The sequence below is a fragment of the Pezoporus wallicus genome, unplaced genomic scaffold (genome assembly GCF_028554395.1).
Source record: "Pezoporus wallicus isolate ANWC-B61680 ecotype Strahan unplaced genomic scaffold, APGP_CSIRO_Pwel_v1 contig_4816, whole genome shotgun sequence".
In the NCBI taxonomy this organism is placed as follows: Eukaryota; Metazoa; Chordata; class Aves; order Psittaciformes; family Psittacidae; genus Pezoporus; species Pezoporus wallicus.
In genome coordinates this window covers 6088180-6113590 of record NW_026640990.1, presented here as the reverse complement: position 1 = coordinate 6113590, position 25411 = coordinate 6088180, and the positions used below count along the sequence as shown (strand labels likewise).

Below are 25411 nucleotides of genomic sequence, written 5' to 3'. Positions count from 1 at the left end.
AAATAGTCCTGTTTCAGTGCTTGAGTATAAGAAAGATGGAAAATAAGTAATCTGTGTTTATTTTTTTATGAAGATGCTTCCTGTTTGTTCCCTCTCCTTGTCAAATAAATGAAGCAAGGGGTCTGTTGTGATTTTTTTCCTCCCCAATTAAAAATCATAAACATTTTGATTTCTTTTTAATAAATAAATGAAAATAATTCTTTTTCTTTTTTTATCAGTAGTAGGAGGTCATGTCTGTCCATGTCTGTTATATTCATTTTCTTAAGGCATTCTTTAGAGTGAGTATTGCATCCGTGTGGACATTTTAGCTGTGGAGACTGTTGCTTTTTCAGTATCAAGCTGTGTTGATCACTGATGAAGTAATGGTAATCACTTAACACGACTTCATTAAAAGTAGAATGGCTCATGTTTTCATCTGTTGTCCCTGGCCTTCTGCAAAGTTGAAAAACAGTTGTCCTGATGAATCTGTTACTAAAAACAACAGAGTCGCCAACTGGAATAAAATGATTAGTGAAGCTTACTTTTCTGTATTACCTAATGTGATTGTGACATATAGATGTGCTAGCCTCAATTAAGAGCTGGGCTGTGACAGATATTAAACTACAAACAGGATTCCTTAGTTGATTTTGTTTGAAGATAAGAAAAGTATTAGAAGTTGATACTCAACTTGCTTGGACCTTAAAGGGTTAATCTTTATGGACTGGGCTAAGCCTGGCAGATAATGAACTGAGCTGCACATTCTATGCTAGGCAGTTTAGATAACAGAAAATGTTTAAGTAGGAGAAGAATAGGTGTCCCTGAAGCAAGATAGAAACAAAGGGCGTTGGCCTAGGCTCTGTTGAAGTGAACTCTGATAAACTTTGATAAAAGAAAAATATTATTAATGAGATTCAAGACATTATTTAAATATATACATAACTTTTCCGTGAAATCTAATGAACTTGTCATGCTTCATTTAAATAGATATACGTATGACTTTTCCAGGAAATTTAATGAATATATTTGTATTATTACCATATAATGCTTGCTTTGGGAACACCAGGTAGACATGTTAGGTGGAAGAATCACCCATGTCTCCAGTGCTGCAATAAAGAATGCCTGCTTTCTAAGACCTCAGCATCACAAATCTTAGAGTTTAAATTGCCAGCTTTTATGGTATCAAGGTCTAAAAAGACATGGCCTACAAAGAAAGCCAAATAGTATTTTTTGTTTAAAACAAGAGAAGAATTAGGTAAGAAATGATGAATTTTAAAATAAATAAACTTAATTTCAAGAAGATTGCAGAACGTGGTTTGGTGGTGTGAAATCTGTAAGTTGGTTTGGAGACTTTTAACATGACACTTATGAGTGGTATTGGTATTTGCCAAAATATCCTTCTCCTTTCTACTCCTTCCCCTTCAGGAGAGGCAGGATTAGAGATGTTTATGTTTCCACTGGGGGGCGGGAAGGCAAAAATAAAAATTTGAAGTTTTCTTCCAAAATCTTTTAATACTAAAATCATAAAAAAAAACTAATACTACTTCTCAACTGTATGCTTGCAATTTTTCATTTTACTTACAACTCAGTTAGTTTTTCTTTGCTTTTAAAAGATTGTAAAAATCAATCTTGTCCAGTCTGTTTATATTTATATCCACTTTGCTGTATTTAGGCCACCTAGAAAAGTAAAGCAGAATACAGCAAAGATGCATGTTAATGTAATTCTGCTCCACTTAATGTAGTATTTCAGAGTGGTGCCTGGACTATTAGGGGATTATAAAGTATTTTTGAATGCCAGTGATCCATGGATAAGAACTCGTATGCCCACTGAAAACTCTTTTTAAGTAGTCATTTGGTTGGGAACGTAAAAATTAAATAAATTCCATGCAGTCAAGAAAAATCTTGTATTTAAGGGAATTATCCAATCAGATAAAAGGTAAATGATGAAACAATAAGAACTATTTTATAATCATGTAACAGCTGAAGTGTACTTTTATACTTCATTAGCAGATTGTTATGCACGTATTTTAGAATTACAGTTTAGTCTTGTGGTTTAATTGTCAGTGTCTAAAAATTATATTGATGAAAAGCAACCATCTTAAAAATGTTTCCAAAGTGAAGCCACTGAGATCATATTTCTATAATCAAGTGCATCCTGTGGTTTAGCACTGACTCAACCAGTGGAATACGACCTATATAGTATGTATCTGGGTAAAATCCTTTTTCATAGGCAATGTATTCATTCAGACAAACAAATACACTGTGATGAGTTTGGTCTCAGAAGGAGTTGTAAAAAGGCCATTAATAAGCATATGGCATCAAGATAGAACCTGACTAGATAAATGAGAAGAAATAGTCTGTCCTGTAAAAGAGGGCTGGAGGTAGTTAGTAGTCACTGAAAATGCTGCTGGTAAGCAGGAAGTCTGTGCTTTACAGTACTGCACTATATGACATACAATGTACTGAGAAGTGAGGGTGTATGAGACTGTGGGAAACACCTCATGGTTTTCAGTATACCAATGGAAATCTTGAATTCCTGGAAGCTTCTTACATTCTCCTTTGCAGCAGTTTTACAACAGATGTGAAGAGCTGAATGTTTATGTTTATGTAAATGTATAAGTTGATGGACCAGTTCAAAGCTGCCACAGTTGCAATTATTTTGATAGTCTAGGGGCCAAGATCTTTGTTTAACAGAGAAAAAAAAAAGTTCTGAAATTGTATATTTGTGAGTTGTGGGGTTTTGTTTGGTTGTTTTTTTTTGTGGCTTTGTTTGTTTGTTTGTTTTGGTGGGGTTGTTTGGTTGTTTTCCCAGAAAGCACTGAATAAATAGATGCTGCTCTCCCTAATTTGTTTGCTAATGAAAAATGTACCTTGTCTTTTTATCAATACTATTTAAGGAATCTGTTTTTCCCACTGACGTTTTTAGAAAGCAGGGTGATTCAAGTGATAATTGGAAGAGGGAAGAAAGGATTTTAACTATAATACTTTTCAAATTAAATGGCACCTACTTGTCTCACATTTGTGGAGACCAGTTTTACAGAAGAAGATGATTTATCCCACTGGCACTGAGTTAACTGAAGTTTGATATTTCTAAGAACTGACACATGAAGTAACTGTTCTGAATTCTAGAGAGAAATAACTGAGCTTGAATACAGTGAAATTGCTGTAACTTGAGTGAATCTAAATGTCTCCAAGCGTTGTGTGGGTATCTCCATGTAAAGTTAGGGGTTAAAGCATTATTGAGTCATCTTTCCTAATATTTAAAGTATGTGTTACAGGTTTTCTAATTCAGATAGCTTTCTGACTTTGAAGCTTTGTCAGTATAAAAATTTATTACATACTTCAAAATTTTCCTGAAGTGGTTTGTAATTAAGGTATTGGTAGTACTGCTTTCATGTGGTATGAATTTATGAATTACATAGTACATAATAGTGGAGGAAGGGACTGAACACATATTATACTTGTGTTTGAAACCAGCACATTGCCTGAGAAAGCTTCTGTTCCGTGTTCCGTTCTTATTCATATTGAATATTGCAGGAGTTGAGTTCTGCCCCTTTACTTTCCATTTTTTCTGTCGTCAGTTGTTACAAATGAGCTTGATGTGTACTTATTTGAGGTCCTTCTCTGCGTGATGGATTTTCCAGCTGTGCCCTCTCTTCACTCTGTATTCTGTGTGTTGGGTTTACTTTCCTTTCAATTGATGATCAAGAGAGATATAGTCGTACCAGGTCACTATGCAAAATAAGGCCAGGACATTGTGGGTAAGGTACAAGTTAATATCAAAATGACAAGTACAAGTTAATAGCAAAAATTATGATTTGTTTGATTCAGTCAGACAAGGTAAACTGCCTTGGTAAATCCAATTACAATTACATGGTTTATCTTTTTAATGTTCACTGAATTTTGTTTGTGTTTTATTTTTTGAACAGTGATTCCAGAGTTTATAAATCAAGTAAATATTGCATTGGAGAGCTTAAGCAAGAACACAGTGCATCTTTTTGATGATAACCAGTTTGTGGACATTTCTAAGAAGGTGTATGATACAATTCATAACATCAGATGCTCAGTCATGATGATTCGGGTAAGGTTTTTGTTTATTAAATATTCATTTCTAAGATAGTTCAGGACATCAGGGAATTTTCAGGATAACTTAGAACTGTGTAAACTCCTATCCAGATTGAACTGGTCTGGGAAATCTGGATTACAGTGAAACAGACATGATTATAGTTCAAGAAGACTAGAGTTGCATTGAGTACTAGATTACAATGTTGCATTAAAATGTGCTTTGTTCTTTAAAAATACTTATTTTTGTTTTGTTGGTAGAGATCTTCATTCACTTCATTAATTATCAACTTGTGACTACAAGCCAAAATCTGTTTGCAATTCTTCAACTTTCACCTTATTTAGTGGAATGTAGGAACAGAGATTCAGGTGATCCTGATAATCTCCTTTTGAAGTTTTGTCAGCTTCACACACTTAACAGCCTGATTTCTATCAGTCTTACATAATCTCAATCAATGTACCAATCCTGGTGCTTCCCAAAAGTTCAAGAAGATGCTTCAGAACACCTTATTTTTAAAATCTGAAATAGAGTTTTGTCATATGCAGAATTTCCCCCAGATATCTTCAGCCCACAAATCCCATTTCAAATGATAAAATGACTCAGCTGCACTATCTATACACTCAGCAATTTATTTTTAAACAAAATTAAGCGCTAATAAAAACGGAGATACATTTTTCAAAGGAAGCTTGTCTGCTGCACTGTCTTTTCAGTTGAAAGAAAGAAACAGATTTCAACTTTCTTTTAAATATAAAAAAATATTACAGGCTATCATGACCAGCAAATTAAGGGAGGTAATTGTCCCCCTGCTCTACTCTGGTATGACCCTGCCTGGAGTCCTGCATCCAGTCCTGGAGTCCTCAGCACAGGAAAGACGTGAACCAGTTGGAGTGAGTTCAGAGGAGGGCAGCAAAAAACAGTGAAGGGGCCCCTCTCCTATGAGGAAAGGCTGAGAGTGTTGAGTTTACTCGGCCTGGAGAAAGGAAGGCTCCAGGGCAGCCTTCCAGTACTGAAAGGGGGCTTACAAGAAAGATGGGCCTACTTTTTAGTACAGCCTGTAGGGATTGGACAAAGGGGAATGGTTTTAAACCAGGAGGATAGATTCAGACTCGATACAAGGAAGAAATATTTTACAGTGAGGGTGGTGAAACACTGGGACAGTTGCACAGAGAAGCAGTAGATACCCCCTCCTGGAAACATTCACAGTCAGGCTGGATGGGAGTCTGGGCAATTTGGTCTAGTGGAAGATGTCAGTGCTCTTTGCAGAGGGCTTGGACTAGATGACCTTTAAAGGTCCCTTCCAGCCCAAACCATTCTATGATTCTAATATGCATTAGTGAGTCTTAATGTATTGTGGTGTATAAGTTAAACCCTTTCAGTAGGAATTCCAATCTGCAAAATCTTTAACATGTCTCATCCTTATTGCAGTTTTCAATTAAAAAATTTTTTATATACTGAAGAGAGATCCTGAAACATGTATCTTGCCTCTAGAAGGATATTTGAGTTGGAGTTAGCTGGCAAAACAAACCAGACTGAGGTTGATCCTCTGTAGGTCTTCTGATCAGTTCCTGTTTCAGTGAACACAGGCTAAGAGTTTTGGTTAGGGCATCAATTTTTTTTCTAGATCAGGTAAGCTTCATTTAATGCCTCTGTTGCTTGTCCTGTCTTCTCTTAGTAATTCAGGGACTCTGGGTTTTTGTTTTTTGGGTTTTTTTTAAGATTACAAAGTTGTTTCTCTCTGTTCCTCCATGAGATCTGAGTCTTCTATATGTTCAGACTTCTTGGGCTTGATCATGACTGACTACTTTTTTAGAGATTAATTTTTGGGAAATTCACTGAGGAGTGTAACAAAGCTTCAGTCAGTTTCTATGAAGTCACAGAAACTGCTCTGTGGGAAGCTCTGAGTATATATTCTTATAGTCCTCTGTGATGTATATATATATGTGGACAGTCACTCAAAAAAGGAAAGGATGATCTATCCCCCTGTACTACTTTCTGAAGCATGAGGGGAAAATACTTTCACCTGAAAGAGACTGCACATATGCATAACTCATAAGTTCACAGTGTATGTGTACAGTGGAAGTGCATAGTGCATCTGTAAAAGTGTAAGTCATTGCACCACACCTAAATTGACAGTATTAATATGAAGATTAATTAGTCAGTGCCATCTTCCACTTCTGCTTTGCAAGTGCAATTTGACAATGCAAGAAGAAGCAAAAGTTACCAGAAATTACCTTGTTGGCCATACCTGAAGCTGCGGGTAGCAAAGAGCAGATGCTCCTCCTCTTGTGAACTGAAGTTCTGAGCCTGCCTCCACCTGTGCCGAACATCTCATTATTCAAAACAATGTATATGTTTACCTCAGAAATCAATGTAACTTGAAGTGCATTCAGCTATATTTGATTGTATTCAACGGCACAGCAATTGCAGAGTCCTCACAAAAGCTCAGGAGATCAAAAAGAAATTTATTCATTTAAAGGGACATGTGCAGCTTTCTACTTAATGAATACCATTATTTAGACACTGTCATGCAAGGGTTTTTTGGATGTTTGGTGAATTGATATTCAGCTACTCTACCATCCCTTTGAGATACTGACTGCCAGCACAGAGAGAGTGCTGAGGAAATCCTGGCATTAATTTTTTGAGTAAGGATGCATTTGCATTCCTAATTAGATACATTCCAGACAATGCCAGTTTCATTTCAGTCTGCCTGGAAGAAGTTTTAGCAAATCTGATGGTTATTCAGATGTATGCTGTTACCACAGCCACCAAGGTGAGGAAATAAATGCGTTCCATGGCCAGCTTATAGGGGCTTATAGATACAGTGCCAAAGAACAATGGATTGCCAATTACAGGGCGCTGCAAGACTGAATGAGGGAAAGAAATTGTTAATCAAAATATAATTGAGAATTATAAATGAATGAGGATAGTGATCTACAGGAGGCATTTTTTCAAAATTGAAATAAAAGCAGAAACTCTCCAGATCAGTTCCTCAGGAACGATTTCAAGCATCTAATTACATAGAGAGAATGTTTTTAAAACTGGAGTTCCTAAACGTAAAATGCTGCCAAATGGTATGGTTAATGCTGATAATCACATTTGCTATTCAGTGTCCAAACTTAACTGTAGATGCATAAAACGTTCATTCCAGCCCTGCAGGTATAATGTGGATAACACTTGAGAGCAACTAGATAGTAGAAGGTGTGCTGCACTGATGAGCTGAAATAGAAATGCCTTTGGAGCTGCAGGATGCTTCCCTTAAGATGCTTTAATTGTTTCACTCACAAAGATTAATTCACCCAGTGGTAGCTGTTGATTTGAAATCATGAGATACTTGATCCAAGGCATACAGCTACATGTCCTTCTCAGTGTCTATGTTCCTCAGTCCTTATTTTACTCTTGAAGCATCTGATTTTTGTGTAAGTGTAGGGGCTTTGGGAGCTTGATCTTGCACAGGAACATTTGAGCATTATCTGGATAGTGTTTTAACCACAATACTGCTGTTACAGAAATTAATTAGGGTAAATAGTAGAATTAAAGACAAGAATTCTGCCATGTGAAATATATAGAAAAGTCAAAGGAAGCAGGTTGACAGTCTTTAAGACTGTATTAAATGTTGCAGAGTATTAAGACTGATGCCAGAACTTAAAGCTGCTATATGAAAGCATAGTTGCTTGAAGAAAATGAGACAGTGGATTGAAGTAACAGCTAATAGTATTCCATTAGAATATTAAAAACAGTGGAAAGTTGTAATAACTTCAAGTGAATAATAACTACTCATAGCTAAAGCAGTAATAAAGTTATCTTAACAGAAATACATCAAGAACAGCGGAAGAGAATTCACCAAGTTGAAGTTTCATGGAATTACTTGTTTTTATTGGAAGATAAACAGACCTGGGAAGTCATCTCATATTGTAGAAATACTTATTTATATTTACATCTGGATTAGCAACATAAACTGTATTATTATTGTGAGGCTGCATTGTAGATGTCTCATCAAAATGCTCTATACTGCAATAGTTTTGGGACACTGTCTGCATGTGTTTCAGTTTAACATGCTGACATTTTTTTAAATGATAATCTCCATACAGTAACCAGGTCTGTTGTGTTTCCAAACAAATAAAGCTGATTTCTGTTTTCTGGCAAGCAGCTACACATATAAGTTTGCTTGCACTTCATATTTATGTACCATGTAACAAACTCTCAAGGGTCTGATTTTCTGCCAGTTTCATTAGTTTAAGGCCTTTAACACCTTAAACAAATCAGCTGACCATTCTGGTTCTCCGTGTAATAGTGTTGCTGGTTTTGTTGCTTTATAGAGCAAAGAGCTGCTCAGCAGTGTATCAGTTAAAAAAAAAAAACACCTTCTCCTTTTCCTTGAAAGTTGCATCCTCTTTTCTTGAACACGTGGGTGGGTTACCCTAGGAAATATCTTTAGAGTTTGGAGTTACCCACAGTTTCCATAACAAGTATCTGTTCTTAAGAGTTGAGGCCTTTCCACAAAAAAAAATTAAAACTCTTTTAGTAGAAAACCAGATTAATTTAGTGGTTTTAAAAACAGGTAGTGTGTTCGCACCTCACATAGGGTGAGGGAGACAGAAGAAGCTTTTGTGCTTCTACATTCCTGCGCTTTCAGGATAAAAGGTTTTAACTTTTCAGTTCATTGTACGTTCTTCTCAGTATTAACCCTGCTCCTATGCTTCAGCCATTCGCTCAGATTTTACAGGAAGATTTCTGATCTTAGATTCTGTGTTCTTTTCACTGTCGTGGTTTAAACCCAGTCAGGTAATTCGTTCGCTCACTTCCCCCCCTTTCTTGCCCTCCCCCTGCTCCCGGAGGGACGGAGAGGAGAATCAAAAAGAATGCAACTCCCACGGGTTGAGATAAGAACAGTTTAGTAACTAAGGTATAACACAAATCACTACTGCTACCACCAATGATAATAATGATAAAGGAAATAACAAGGGAACAGAATACAACACCTCACCACCCGCTGACCGATAACTCGCCCCCAAGCCCGACAGCTCCGACCGATACCTCCTCCAACCCTGCAGTCTCCCAGCCCTTCCGGCTAACTCCCAGTTACATCCTGGGCATGACGTGCTGTGGTATGGAATACCTCTTTGGTCAGTTTGGGTCAGGTGTCCTGTCTCTGCTTCCTCCCAGCTTCCCCTCCTCCCTGGCAGAGCATGAGGCTCACAAAGTCCTTGGCCAAACCAAAACATCTCTATCAGCTCTGTTCCCGAGCCGAAAGTCAAAACACTGCACTGCACCAGCTACCAAGGAGGAGAAAAATGACTGCTACTGCTGAACCCAGGACATTATCCACCCCTTATTCCATACCATTCACGTCATGCTCAGATCCCACATTTTCAATATACCATCACTCTTATCTCGGTGCACTCTTATCTTAGTGCATGGACCAGTCCCTATAAAGCTGCTGCGTCCATCTGGTCCATGTCAGGCTCCATCTCTTGTAACAGTCTTCCAGAGCAGGAGAGACTGTGTGCAGTGTTCACACTCGTGAATAACCTGGGCAATAGTGTCCATTGCTAAGTCCACCCCTCGATCATGAGTCCATCTCTATGTTGCATCTCTGCTCTGATGGCCTGAAGTGCCATGGGCCCACCAGGCTTAAAATAATTCACTGTCCCCTTAAGCAGTTTCTGCAGCTTGTTGCTGGGGACTCCATACAGCTGCCTTCCATCTCCGACGCTTCCAAAGCACTGGAGGGGCCCAGTGGACTAGATACTTGCCCATACTGTCCCACACACCCTGCCACTCATGACTCTCCAGCCTTGGGGAAAATCTCTTGGTCCCCCTATATTGTTGTCTAACCCCAGACAAGACCCAAACCTGACTCTGCTTAACTTTTGAGATCAGACAAAATGGTTGTGGGTAGAACACAGCCTGTGTGTGTGCCAACATGCTGATCCCCATCACAATCAGCAGGCAGGTCCCAAGGATACCCAAAGGCCATTCAGAGCCTTCAGAACTCTCAAACGATGCTGCTGTGCTTGCCGGCTCTCCCACCACCAGCTTCTCTTTTCCTGAGTCCAGCTCTTCCTCCTCTGCCTTGCTGGGAAATGCTGCGTGGTCTCCTGCATCCTCCTGGGGCTCGGCAGGCGGCTTCCGGGGAATGCTCTCGGCCGTCGCAGGGCTGGGCTCCTCTGCGGGGCTGGGCTCCTCCGCGGGGCTCGGCTCTTCCGCGGGGCTCGGCTCCTCCGCCCCCTTCTCCCGCTGCTCGGCAGCCGCTTCCTTCTGCTCCTCGACCGCCCCGGCCTCCTCCACCGGCAGCCGTCCCCGCGCGGCCTCCGGCCCCGCTCCCGCCGCCGCTTGGTCCCCGGGGCCGCTCTCCCGGGCCGCTTCAGCAGCCGCCGGCTCCCGGGACCGCTCCCCCTCAGTTCCCCGCAGCCTCACGAAGATGGAGAGTAGGGCGAGGGCCAGGACGGTGAAGAGCAGCCGGACGGCCAGGTACAAGTCCACGGCCACGTCCGTCCCGCCCTGCTGCTGGAGCCCACCCGTATTACAAGCCATTGCCATAAAGCACAGTGAGACAAGAACCTTAGCCCAGGCCCCACACTTGATAAACACTATCACAGCAAATACCGGCTCTACTAAGTTACAACGGTCTGAAGCTGTGAGATCAAGAAGAACAACTCTGATACCCAATAAATCAGCATTGTGACGAATGACTATTAATCCAGTCAAATCTGTCGTTATCTCAACCCTTCGTGCCCCACATTGGGCGCCAAAAAGAACTGTCGTGGTTTAAACCCAGTCAGGTAATTCGTTTGCTCACTCCCCCCCCTTTCTTGCCCTCCCCCTGCTCCCGGAGGGACGGAGAGGAGAATCAAAAGAATGCAACTCCCACGGGTTGAGATAAGAACAGTTTAGTAACTAAGGTATAACACAAATCACTACTGCTACCACCAATGATAATAATGATAAAGGAAATAACAAGGGAACAGAATACAACACCTCACCACCCGCTGACCGATAACTCGCCCCCCAAGCCCGACCAAGCTCTGACCGATACCTCCTCCAACCCTGCAGTCTCCCAGCCCTTCCGGCTAACTCCCAGTTACATCCTGGGCATGACGTGCTGTGGTATGGAATACCTCTTTGGTCAGTTTGGGTCAGGTGTCCTGTCTCTGCTTCCTCCCAGCTTCCCCTCCTCCCTGGCAGAGCATGAGGTTCACAAAGTCCTTGGCCAAACCAAAACATCTCTATCAGCTCTGTTCCCGAGCCGAAAGTCAAAACACTGCACTGCACTGCACCAGCTACCAAGGAGGAGAAACATGACTGCTACTGCTGAACCCAGGACATTCACATATAAAATGACTAGTGGGTAGGAAAAAAGTGCCCGCTCATCCCCATATGTGCAGTTCCAAAACTGTCTTTTTACATTCTTGCACTATATTATTTCTATACAGAGAAATCATCCTGTAGTATTAGGAGTGTCAAAAGCAGATACCCCCTTCTGAGCAAGAATATGTAGAATTTTCATACTGTTTTATGTATATGTTGGAGGATTAGACTTTAACTGCATGTATAAGCATATGAGAAAGCACTTGGTGTTGTCAGGCTACATCTTGCATGCAGGTCTGATGGTGAAGATTTTCCTCTCCCTCCAAATCAGCAGCTCACATGCACCATCCAGGTGACTCTAGATATGACTAAATGGAAGTAAGTGCTCAAAAGGAGTTCCAGGAATTCACCACTTGGATAATATCTGTATAATAACTGTAGTTACTGTATGTTAACATTTTTTTACTTTTTTCCAGTATTTTAAATTGTTTTAATATACTCAGTAGTTTGTCCAAAATCTGATGGTTGATGAAGCCTTCTTTCTAAACCCAAAAAACTGCAGTATCTTTTGAATCAAACCTTACTTTCTACTGTCACATCTTTTACTTGTCTCACATACCCATCAATGAGGAGAGAGAAGAGAAACATACATAGGAGATAACAGAAGGATGGGACCTGAGGAGATCATCTGGTCCAGCTTCCTGTTAGAAGCAGAATGCTATCCTGAGCTCTGTCGAGCCAAGTCTGACTTCACTGTCTGGGGTGTTTTTTTTATATGTGTTAGTGTAAAGACAGTAATGTAGATTGATGGGACAATTAAAACAATAATGTGTGTTAAATCTTACTTATAAAAGCAAGCCGCTTGCTACACTGCATGCCACTACTAGGCTATAATACTTCTACGCTTGCTGTGTTTATGCTTGCTTGTTCACATTCAGCACATGACTGTATGAACCATCTTCTCTTTTTTTTACTCTTTTTCAGGTTAAAAATGCAATTTTCTTAAATCTGCCTTAGATTTTCAGTTTGTGTCAGCTAATGGCAAAGATGTGCTGTTTTCTAAAAATGAAAGAAGAAAAAGGAGGCTCTCTATATAGGCAAAAAATAGTGAATGATTTCAGAAATGCTCATACAGGGACCAGTGATGAAAGTGTCAGCTGCATGCTGTATCCATTGCAGTGTAGATGTGTAATTATCCATCCTGGCAAATCTGCATTGTCTCATGCCCAAGGTATACAGCCTAAGGCTGCATCCATGCAAGGCTGTGAATTAAGAGCTTCTCAGCAGCAAATCGCTGCATGGCTTATCATCAGAGTCTGTTGGTGCTGGGGCTGCTGATTCAGACAGAAGCCAGTATGCTTTTTACAGACATGGACAGCATGAACAGTTTTGACTTACTACTTGAAATTTCAATTCTTCCCAGTTTAGGGGTTAAATCATATGACAACTGTCACATATGCTTATGTTTTTAATTGTTCACAAAATTATCCCCCTCTCTCAGGAAAACAGAATGATTCAGTAGCTCTACTTTTGTTGCTTATTGGAAACTTAAGCACAAGGCAGTATTTTTTCTGGACCATTAAAATCTTTGCTGAGGGCTTTTTTTCTTACAGCGAGGAAAAGTGATCTGTATTCCTTCCATGCCATTTGGTGCTTACTGTCCAATATAAGTTATATTCCCAGAGAAATGGAATGAATATTATTCTGTTAAAAGGGAAGGAGTGAATTTTTGGAGTAAAACAGGGAGGTGCAGCAAAAGTATTACAAATCACAGATACTATATTAAAATATGCATCCTGCCACATGGTTCAGTGGAGTGTGAGAAATGCAAGCCTGGAAATGGAGACTGCAGTCTCTCAGTAGTGTTAGTAGCTCAGGCTATAGTTCTGATTCTGAAATAAGCCCTGTTGATGCTAGTGCCAGTTCTGGCTCATAGGTCTTCATTGCTCAGTGTAAATCTGGCCATAGATTCCTTTTACTAATCACAGTCATCTGTACAGTCCATGTCCTAGTTGAAACTTCTCAATTGCCATTATTTTCACTGTGGAATCACTTTACTGGTAGAATGGACTGTCTTTAGCATGAAGCCGAAAAGCAGTGAGGTACATTAAAAACGTATTCAATATATAATGGGACCTCAGAAACGTAATAATGATTATTTTTTGCTAGACTGTGATTTCAGTTTTCCTGGCACAAGAATGGAGTAGCAGTGCTATGGCCTGTGTCATTCTGTGCCTTGATATTTGTGTAACAGTGTAAGATCTGGTCCCGTTGTCATGCATTTCCCTGCTGATGCAGCGGTGTGGCAGTGAAAAAGGTTTGGGGTGAATTACTGATTGGTTTAACCCTGAATAGTTTCTTTTGGTTTACATTCTTTTAATTCATTAGTATTCCATAGGTATATTTGAGTCAGGTTTGCTGTTAATGATACCCTCCTGCCTTTTTATTATTATTATTTTTTCAACCATTGCTTGCAAACTTGAATCACACCAGTTTATTTTCTTTGAAGTGTGCTCATGGAGTCGGAATGCAGAGTTAGTGAAGGTAGGTGAGCATACTAAGTAAGAAGCCATAGTAAGAACAGGGAAACTGACTTAGAACAGGAAACTTGAAAGAAAATTTGTTGGAGAATTAAAAAAAAAAAAAAAAACTTCCACTGAGCTACTGAGCTTGCCAAATGGAAGACAGTACTTTCAAGTACTGCTTACCTGAAAAGATTATGTAGAGGCTGACAAATCAGATACTACCTAATTACCTGACAATCTCTGAGACTTACTGCCTATTCTTAAAAAGACAGAAAGGAGACCCTTCATTATATTACCAACAAAGTCAGTGTATATTGATAATGAAGTGTTTTGCAGCAAGAGGGTACTGTGCATCATCTAGTGTATGGATTGTATTGAAATTGCAGGTTTAGACCACCGTTCCTTCAGTATAACTAAGCTATTAGCTTTTGAGGCCCCTTTTTTTTGAGCCCACTATACCAAGTACTTTAGGAAATTAGCACAGTAACATTAATATAAATTACTTTGTTTCTCTAAGTGTCCTTATTATCCTAGTCTCCTGAAGCAGTCTGCTTAAAATGATTGTAGAAAATGTAAGAAAAAGCAATTATTCAGCAAGTTCTTCCTGAAAATAGAAGCCTTCCTTTTTCCTAGACATGGTCCAGCATGAAATAGTGCATGAGAAATTTTTGTGCCAATTTGATTATCCTTTGAAATATCATGGAATATGTTAAATTCACCAAAAAAAAAAAAAAGTAGGACTTCCATGTTATGGTACAGCAAGGCATATATGTATGAAGTACTGAAGATAAACAGCTGCCAGTAGCTATTGAGAGTGAGGCAGTGACAGCTTGAGCATGCACACAGGTACAGTAACGTGTCCTTGAGAATGGCTTTGTCAACAGATGACTGCCTTTGTTAGCCCCCTTGCACCCAGAGCAGCAGCTTCTTCCCTTATTACAGTGTAATTGGGTTTCCTCCACTGGGACCATGGCCAGTGCAGGAATGGGAATATCATCATTCTTTCAGGTGATGTATTTCTGCTGAAATACACTGGCTGACTGTGTGTAGTCTTTCAGTGAAGGGCCATATGCTTGACTGCAGTGATTGGTGTCAGAGGCAGCTGGATAACTGACATCCATTGTTCTTCTGCCTATATTTATTGTATTAACTGTACCACTGCCTGCCCTTTACCTTCTTCATAATCAGTGTGTAATTGAGGAAATTGGATAAGTAGATGACAGACAACTCCACATTCTTTGTTGCTGATGTGCTATCAGAATGGGAATCAGACCCTTTTGCCTTAGTGAGAAACGAGTCTGGCATCCCATCTGCATGACACATGCTGTGCTGTGTCTGTGAGTTTTGTGGACCACATAGGGTGGTTCTATTAAATACACTCTAAAAATGTTTGTGTTTTGTGAAAGATGGATTCCAAATATGTAGAAAACCACAAGTATGCAGCTTAATTAATATTCAGCAAATAAACCGCAAAGGTGAATATTTGTGTGCTGTTTCAGTGAGGAAGAGCTAACCACAACCAGCAGAGGTAAACCCTATGTAGCACACAGTTACGTACTTGAAGTGATGTGAGATCTCACCAGTGCCCTGAAGGATCTATTTATGTATGAAGCTCAGTCTCAGTGGTTGGTGGCCAACAAATAAAATAAGCTTGTCACCTTGGTAAGTGAAGCCAGAAGTAGAAACATACCCAGATTTTAAGCAGAGCAGCACCAGCACAAAGTTTGGCTTCATTTGCCAGTGTTGGGGTTTGCTTGCTTCTGAAATGGAGCCCCGATCACAGCAGAGATGAAACCTAAAATTGTGTTTGCCTAAACTTAGGCTTCCCTTTTCACTTTGCTGTTCTATTTGATTAATGCAGCCTTAAGCCTTGCACCTTAAGGTTTCACTGTCACAGGCTTGCTGCTTGATTTTTCTCTTGTTTACAGGAAACTCACAGATCAGAAAGCAGATGACTCACCCTCATTGTGTTTTAAATGCAGAAAGGATCTGCATGAAGCAAGTTATTTTCCTGGATGAAAAGATCATCCTATCTAATAATTTTGCTGCTGTATATTTGGTTTTGTTTGGGTGTGGGGTTTTTTGGTATATGAAATTGCACCATGCATTTGTAGAACACACTACCTTTATAATTTATAGGACTGTTTTCTCCCAGTAAAATTATCACATTTCTTCGCTGGTAGAGTCAAATGCAGATGAAATTTTAGGCTGTGTTTAGTTCATTGGTAAAAAAAAAACCCTAATTTTCTCCTGATACTTCCTAATTCAGAAAACTCAGTAGCAACTATTACCTGCACCATGGATATTTAGAGATGGAATGATTTGCTTTTACATAGTCTGTAGGATTGCCAGATAGCTTACAGGTTTGGCAGGCAGCTTGTACTAGGCATAATTGGTTTTTAGGCTGTGATACATCTCTGCTCCTTTTTCATTTATTTTTTTTTTCTTGGATATGTTGATGGGCCCAGAGATTTATCTGATGCCTGGGAAAAAAAAAAAAAAAAAAGAAATCTGAGAGCATTATTAATTGCCAGAAAATACCACCCTTCAAAAAGAGAAAGTAAAAGAACAGTTGAAATTCATGTTAGGGACCATTCAATAACCAACATGAATAGCTTACCATGAGGACATAGATTAGTATTTGAAGAAACATCGTGCTGCATCACAGGTGTAGCTATGCATTGTCTTGCTTCGCACAGTAATGTTTCTTTGTATCCTCTTGTTTTTCTTCCTCTCCTTTCCTATTTTCCTTTTCCATTTTCCTTTTCCATTTTCTCTCTCGTTACCTTACAGTTTCTTTCATGAAGGTGGTGAGACAGTGGAACAAGTTACCCAGAGAAGTTGTGGAGGCCCCATTCCTGGCAGTGTTTAAGGCCAGGTTGGACAGGGCTTTGAGGAACCTGGTCTAGTGGAAGGTGTCTCTGCTCATGGCAGGGAAACGGATAATCTTTAAGGTCCTTTCTGATCAAAATCATTCTGTGGTTCTATGTTGTTTGTTTGCAGATTCACTCTCCTGCCTGGGACTGAGGTAGTATAAGAATTACCTTTTGTAAAGCATGAAAACTGGAATTCCCTCTGGGTGCCAGTCTCTTTGGAAAAGGGTATCTAGTGCATGAATTCTGATTTTTATCTTGGCTAAAATAGATAGTATAATCAAATATGAAATTTAAAGATGCTGAACTATAGAAATTGTATAATACAGTAATCCAATTCAAAAAGTCTTGTTAGAAGTGTGGACATACACATAAAAATTCTATCAGTATTATTAAATGTTTAACATGCTTTTTTTAAAAGTAAGCTTGCTTACTCAGTCCCTTGAGCTGGAGAACCACAAGCGTGGAAACAGTGACTTTCCATTTGTGAACACTGAAATTATGAGGGACCAACTGTATCAGCTGAATGTTCACAAGTCCATGGGGCCTAATGTGATTCATCCCAGAGTACTGAAGGATCTAACGTGTTATGGCAGGATCTCTCTTGATCATCTACCAAAGGTCTTGGGAGTCTGGGGAGGTCCTTGCTGACTAGAAGCTGGCCAGTCTTGTTCCTATCTACAGAAAGGGTGTGAGGGAAGACACAGGGAACTACAGACCTGTTAGTCTGACTCCAGTTAATGGAAAAATTGTGGAGAAGATTGGACTGCATATTGTTGAAAGGCATTTAAAGAATAATGCAGTCATCAGGCACAGTCATCATGGGTTCACAAAGGGAAAGTTCTGTTCTTCGATAAGGTCACCCACCTGGTAGATGAAGAGAGAGTGGTGGATGTAGTTTATCTGGATTTTAGTAAGGTATTTGATACTATCCCTCACAGCATTCTTCTGGACAAGTTGTCCAACTATGGGTTAAGCAGATTCACAGTGCACTGGGTGAAGAACTGGCTGAACAGCAAAGCTCAAAGGGTTGTAGTGAGTGGGGCTACATCTAGCTGGTCGTCACTTTCTCAGGACTGAATTCCAGAGCCAGTTGTGTTCACTGTGTTTATTAATGATACAGATGCAGAAATTGAATGCACCATTAGCAAGGTTGCTGATGATACCAAACTGGGAGGACCTGTTAACTGTCTTGAGGGACTGCAGGCCTTGCAGAGGGATCTAGATAGATTGGAGCTATGATTTGGCTATGATAAATGGGTTGAAATTTAACAAGTGGAAGTACTGGATTCTGCACCTAGGACAGAGTTAATACTGGGTACATGTGTAAACTGGGAATGGAGTGGCTGGAAAGCAGCCCTGTAGAAAGGAATCTGTGTATGCTAGTCGACAGCAGGCCCAGTAGGAGTAAGCAGGGTGTGCTGGCAGCCAAGAGGGCAAGAGGTGATTATCCCACCATATTCAGTGTTGGTCAGCCTCAGCTTGAGTACTGTGTGCAGTTCTGAGCCCCACAATTTAAGAAAGGTGTTAGGGTACTTGAATGTGTCCAGAGGAGGGCAGCAAAGCTGGTGAAAGAGCTGGAAGGAATTCTGTATGAATTAAGGTAATTCTAATTAGGTAATATCAGTTTGTGTTTAAAGTCATCATTCTTGTAAAGACCTGACTTGTACTCTAACCACAGGTGTTCCATAATGTGATCTGTGCATAACAAAGTATCTTTGCTTTTTTATAAAAAATTGACAAAAATTAGAGACTTGAATCTTGTCTAATATTTGCTTCTACTTCTTTCATGTCCAGTTACAGTTCAGTAGTTCAAGCATGATGGTACTCTTTGTCAATATTTCCTGTGCAGCCCAGCATTAATTTCAAATAACTCTCAATGTTCGTTTGTCTGACCTGTTCTTACAAACAGCTGGAAATTCCCTGGTGTTTTCAAGCAATTTATTCTACTCCTTAGGCAGTTCTTCCTAAAATCCACCCCACATGTCTTCTTGTGGAAGCTTAAAGCACTTCTTGTCTGATTCATCAGGGCTGTGGAGAGCAGACTATCTCCTCCTTCTTGTTTCTTGTTTACTTAAAGACTCTTAATTTTCATTTCATGCTCTCATGCTCATGCTTGTTGTGATCCTTTTCTTCAGCTGGTTTTACCTCCTTTTGGAAGTGCAGTGCCCAACACTAGGTGCAGTGGAGGCCTCAGCTCTGAGTTTGGTAGAAGACTTGTTTCATACGGCTTACTTATTGTGCTCCTGCAGATAATTGCAACAATCTGGTTGCCTTTATTTTCAAGAATGTGACATTGCTGCTTTCTGTTTAGCCTGTGATCCACTGTAATTCTTAAACGTCTTTCTGTAGTGTTCTTATTAGGCACTTTAGTTCCCATCTCTTACTTGTACAGCTGACTTTTCCTGCCTATATTCAGTACTTTGCATTTGTTTCTACTGTACTGTCTTCCTTTCTCAGTCAGTTTGTCAAGATACATTACATTTTAACACTGGTTTTATAATCACAGTCTCTAATTCACCTACAGATTTAGTAAGCCCACTCTATTCCGTTGTACAAAGTTTTCATGAAAATGCTGTACTTTGTGCAGATGTCTTGAATTCTACTTGATAACACTGTCATTTTGACAGACTGATTTTGGTAACTGTTTTGGAGTATAATTTTTTAACCAATTATGTGCAAACTTTATCATAGGTTCATCTAGAACTGTTGTGGTTTAAGCCCAGCTGGCAACCCAGAACCACGTAGCCGCTCACTCACACCCCCCCCGCCCCCTTCTTCTCCCTGCTCCCAGAGGGATGGGGAGGAGAATCGAAATAATGTAACTCCCACAGATTGAGATAAGAGCAGTCCAGTAACTAAGGTATAACACAAACCCACTACTGCTACCACCAATAATAATAATGATAAGGGAAATAACAAGGGAAGAGAATACAACTGCTCAACACCCACCAACCGGTACCCAGACTGACCTGAGCAGTGATCTAGCCCTTCCGAGTAACTGCCCCCAGTTTATGTACTGGGCATGACATGCTGTGGTATGGAATACCTGTTTGGTCAGTTTGTGTCAGGTGTCCTATCTCTGCTTCTTCCTGGCTTCCCCTCCTCCCTGGCAGATCATGAGACTCAGAAAGTCCTTGGTCAGAGTAAACATTACTGAAGAGCAACTAAAAACATCGGTGTTATCAGCGCTGTTCCCAGGCTGAAAGTCAAAACCACAGCACTGCACCAGCTACTGAGAAGGGGAAAAATGACTGCTACTGCTTAACCCAGGACAAGAATCTATTTCACTAGTTTACTGAATAGGAGGTCATGTGAAAGCCTGCAAAAACTTTTGCCTCTATCCATAAAAGGGGTAAAATGTGTATCAGGGTGATTTGTTTTCATTGCCAAAATTAAAATTCTTCAGGAGATTTGAAACCAGATCTAGTTCTAATATTTACTGACTGTAAAAGGGTTTTACTGAAATTATTCACGTGCCTAAGCAGTTTCCACAAAAAAAGTAAAATAATGGGCAGGCAGCACCATTGACAAACTAAATGAATCTCATTAATACTTTTCTAGCAAGTATTTATCAAAGGTTTTTTCTCAGGAAAACCAGTCTGTATTCTGCTCTGTTCTAGTAAGAAAGACCTCTTTTGAAAGAAAATTGCATCCATTGCCATGGGATAAAAACATTGCTAATCAGATGCAGTTACTGATCGAATTAGCCATAACCAACCTAAATTGATATTTGGATTCATTAGTTCTTACTGTTCACTTACTGTTCAAGTCAGATAATACTGGCAGTTTCTGAAAGACCACTTTCACCCCATGTAGTCAAGCAAAATTTTATTGAGTTTCAGTTGGCTGCAGTTATTCTGCTTTTTATGTACCTTAGTTAAAAGTAAGGGAAGTGTGGTTTTATGATTTCAAGATGAGCAGTGAGCACCTCCAGAATTTCCTAGTTGTTTAAGCAAATGCACTCTGATTTATTGCTGCTAGAATAATCAGAGTATTAGAAAATGTGACCAATGAGAGAAACACTGAATGGATTAGTCTTAATTAACCTAGTAAATAGAGCAACAGAAGGGGAGAAAGAAGGATAAGATTTGATAGCTGTTTTTCAGTCACATAAAATGTTGCACAAGACATGGTTCAGTGCTGGACTGAATGGGTAATGTTGGACTTGGGGTAATGGTTGGACTTGATGATCTTGAAGGTCTTTTCCAACCCAGTTGATTCTGTGACTCTAAGGAGAAAATCTCTGTTATATGTTCATCATAATGGATGCAAAGAGAGTAGGCTCTAACTGCATGGGGGAGGATTCAGTTTAGACATTTGAAAACCAAATTCTGTGAGTAAGAATTCACTAAATTTCCACAGATACTAAATAAGTTGTGTCTTTGTATCATTTTTATTTACAGTAGTATTTGTTTGTAAATGACAGAGTTATGCTGAACATCTCCCCTTCCATTTCACTGGCCACCAGAGGCTGTCAAAGCTACTTATTGTGAAAAAATAGGTAAAGGGAAAATACTGATCAGAAAAAAATTCTCATGTGCGAGAGGGAGTATTCGTTGCTGCTTTGTTTCATGTATCTTCATGTCATAAAACCTTCCCAAGTTGAATCATTTCACATACAAATCCAAGAATTTTTCATGAACTGTTAAATGCATTAGTAATAGTGCCCCTATAACTAAAAAGATATTGGTCTATGATTCTCTTTAGCACCTATAAAAATTGTAACAAAATCATGCAATGAGTAATTAGTTCAGAAACAACGCCTGCAATAGTGTTCTTTGAGGGGTAGTTGGATGTGTGTATGTGCTTAATTCCACCTCACTTAGGGACCCTAGTTTATAATAAAGTGGAATTTAATTACTGATTTGTGGCATGAAGGCTGGTTTGCACAATGACGTGCTTAATGGGTTATTTAGTTCCATGTCAACTGGCAGTGATCGCTCAGAAGAACAGTTACTGGTTACTGAATGACTAAATGTGGCTGGATGCTTGTCCTGGGCTTCAGAAGCCTCTGGATAATTAAAAGCAGGAATTAAACAAATGGATATATGATTCATGGCTAGGGTGGTTTTATTTTCAGTGTCTCGAGGAACATCTGCTAAAACAGAAGTTTACATTTCAACACAAAGTCTTAGGTATAGAATGTGTGGGAAGGATGATGGTAGTGGTACCTCTGCATTCCGAAGTTGGCTATGCATTTAGGTTGTGTATTTTCACAATTATGTACAAGTTTTTGATTGACAGGCTTTTTCTATGTATCTTTTTTAAGATGATATATTTTACATGCAGGTCATATGTTCGAGTCAGTTGAGACAGAAGAGACATGAACAAATCTTGAGATTGTTGAGATTTTTATTTTTTTTTTATTTAACAGAAACAGATAGATTTGGCATGTTAGAGAAAATTTTTGATGCAGGAGCTGCCATTGGTGAGGCTTTATTCGTCTGATAAACCCATATTTCTTACAGAATTCAGAATTGTTTGTTCTATCTCTTGTTTCTTGTCCTTTCTGAGCACTGAAATGTCTTTTTAAGACAGTCAAACTTTGAGATCTTCACTGCACCTTTTTTGACTTTAAAATACTGATGATTTCCAAACGCAGTTTCAGTTTTCTTACTTGCATTCAGTCAGCCATGTAACATTTTTTTTTGTTTTGGCTTTGAGAATGAGGCTTTGGGATATACTATCCGTCATAAAAAAAGTTGAGTTTTCTAGGAAGCAAAGGAAGTTCTGCAGGCAGGGAGGCTGTATCACATGTTTTCAAAGCATAGTTCACAGAAGTGGATTTGTCATACTGCATCTAAAATACAGGTTTGCAGCAAAAGAGGTGTAACTTAGAAAATAGGTGCTAAAATTCTCTGTGCCAGCTTACTCAGCTATAAGAACTTTACAGTTTTTACTTCAAATGGATTTTCAGAAGGCAGTTCTCAAAAATTTCACTTCAGACTTTTAAACTGGGCTCCTCTGCTCAAATCCTTCCTATATCTCAGGCTATTTATTGAGAAAACTATTAACTTAATGTATGCTCTGTGAGAACTGAAAACACAAGCATTGTCACATAAAGTCAGGTTATTGATCTATCTAGCTGTTTCTAATGGTGATTACTCTTTTTTTGTCTTAATCTCCTGGAATTAAGGAGATCAAGACAAAACCAAGTTGGCTTCTTGATAAACAAGCAAAGGAAACCTCCTAGCATCCAGTAGACATAAGGTGAATTTTGCACTATACTATGAGTTCAAGGCATTTGTTATTTTTAAAACCTCAACTGTTTACCATATAACTTAATCTTGTTTTATTGAAAATACTTTCATCTTTCAGTGTTGAGGGTCTTCATTTTTTCTTAATTAAACTGATTGGTCTTCACCAAAGTTTGTTTTCACCACTAACCTTACATGAAATTATAACTTATGTATATAAAAGATCTTTTTCACAACCTTTTCTGTTAGTAACCACAACTGTTTATCACCTGCATTTGAAAGTAAACTATCTGTAATGCATATAGGCTATGGCAGGATAATGATTTTACTATTACTTGATGACAAATTCCTTGCCAGGAGTTGGTGAAAATACTGCTAGCAGAGTTCTGATCTCTGTTTTAATTAATCATTGTTAGCTTTATATTCATAATATTCCAAATAATGTGCATACAAAAGACTTAATTTTAAGGGAAGTGCCAAGAATAGATTTAAAGAATAGACATAATAATTTTTAATGATAACTAGAGGGGATAGTATTAACCATAGCATTGAGATGTCACAATATTGACAAATGAATTAAAGCCACAGGTTTTAAATTAGTCCTTTATAATGCGGGGTTTATTGTTTTGAAAATAACAGTCAAAGTAATTGCTTTTAGCAAAAAAAAATGAAAAGTGCTTTGAAGAATAGATAGCAACAATTACATAAAGTTCTTACTAATGTAGTAAGGAAAAATAAATAGTGCTTGCTCTATTCTGAGGGCCACGAGGATGATAAGGGAGGTTGAGCACCTCCCATATTAAGACAGGCTGAGAAAGTTGGGGCTGTTCATCCTGGAGAAGAGAAGGCTGCTTGGAGACCTCATAGCAGCCTTCCAGTATCTGAAGGGGGCCTACAAGGATGCTGGAGAGGGCCTCTTCATCAGGGATTGCAGCAATAAGACAAAGGGGTTAAAGGGTTCAAACTTTAACAGGGGAAGCTTAGGTTAGATAAAAGGAAGAAATTCTTTACTTTGAGAGTGGTGAGGCACTGCAACAGGCTGCCCAAGAAGTTGTGAATCCTCCATCCCTGGCAGTGTTCAAGGCCAGGTTGGACAGAGCCTTTGGTGACATGGTCTAGTGTTGGACAGAGCCTTTGGTGACATGGCTTCCCTGCCATGGCAGGGGGGTTGGAACTAGATCATCTTAACATCCTAACCCTAACTATTCTATGATTCTGTGTGTTATCAGCATTATTCTCAGACTTCAGCTGAAACACACCACTGTACCAGGTTCTAGGAAGAAAAGTAACTCTTACAGCTGAAACCAGGGCAGTAAGAAACATTGTTTTGGAGAAAATGCTTTAGAGCATAGTCAAACACATAGTTCTATAAAGCTTGGATTAAAAAGCAAATAAACCAAAGAGCACGTTTGTACCCAGTTTGGAAAGACTGGTCAAAGATCTAAAGTCTAAGGCCAGGCCTTGGTTTTATTGATTACTCTCTCTAATGTCCTAGTAGAAAAGCAAGTAAGTATTTGTTAGAGTGTTTTTCATTTCATAGATGAAGATGTAATGCATAGCCTGAAATCACCCATGCGCAGTAGTAACAACTTGCTATTAAAGTTTGAAGTTGAATACCAGGAAGGTGTAAAATTCATCAGTAATAGACACGGCTATAGATATGATTTCAAGTCTTCAGAGCAAGTCTTCAGTAGCAAAATCATAGAGAATGCAAATTTTGTTGCAATCATTAAAATTTGGGAAGAAATGCACACCACCATGTAACATGGCAGTAGGAGTCCTATAGTTATAGTCTTAAATGTGTAGGGACATACATGGATGCATTTTTGTTGGGGTGAACAATGACTCTCCATAACTGACCGAAATCTCTCTCAGAATCTTGGGCCAGGAGGCTGGGACAGCTGGTCTGTCCCATCTCACACCTTTGCTCTTTTTTAACAGCTAGCTGTTAAAAAATCTTGTTTGTAGACTGCTCAGGCTACATCTTACAATTGATTTCTCCTCTCCTCCAACACCCCTAGGGAAGACCATTCAGGAGTTCTGCTCCTATAGCTGCTGGAAATCTTTTTCTAAATTTTCCTGTTCAGATCTGTTTCCGAACTCATTCAATCACTGTGCTTCATGCATGGGTTTTTAGATTGTTGCCAGCCAGAATCTTGCAAAGGACTTCATTATACCTCAACTTTCTTCCTTACATCTACTGGAAATTCCACACTTCATATGTCTTAATAGTGAATTTGCCATTTATGTCTGTCCTGGGTTCAGCAGTAGCAGTCATTTTTCCCCGTCTTGGTAGCTGGTGCAGTGCAGTGTTTTGACTTTCAGCTCGGGAACAGAGCTGATAGCGATGTTTTGGTTTGGCCAAGGACTTTGTGAGCCTCATGCTCTGCCAGGGAGGAGGGGAAGCCAGGAGGAAGCAGAGACAGGACACCTGACCCAAACTGACCAAAGAGGTATTCCATACCA

General features: G+C 39.4%; 1 protein-coding gene across 1 annotated transcript in view; it reads left to right on the top strand.

Annotated features, from left to right (window-relative positions):
- Positions 1-25411, top strand: part of CTNNA3 (catenin alpha 3) — a 379762-nt gene that overhangs the window by 289175 nt on the left and 65176 nt on the right. Inside the window, exon 9 of the mRNA XM_057421525.1 lies at positions 3906-4057. Within this exon, the coding sequence (XP_057277508.1) occupies positions 3906-4057 (152 nt within the window). The remainder of the gene's footprint in view (positions 1-3905; positions 4058-25411) is intronic.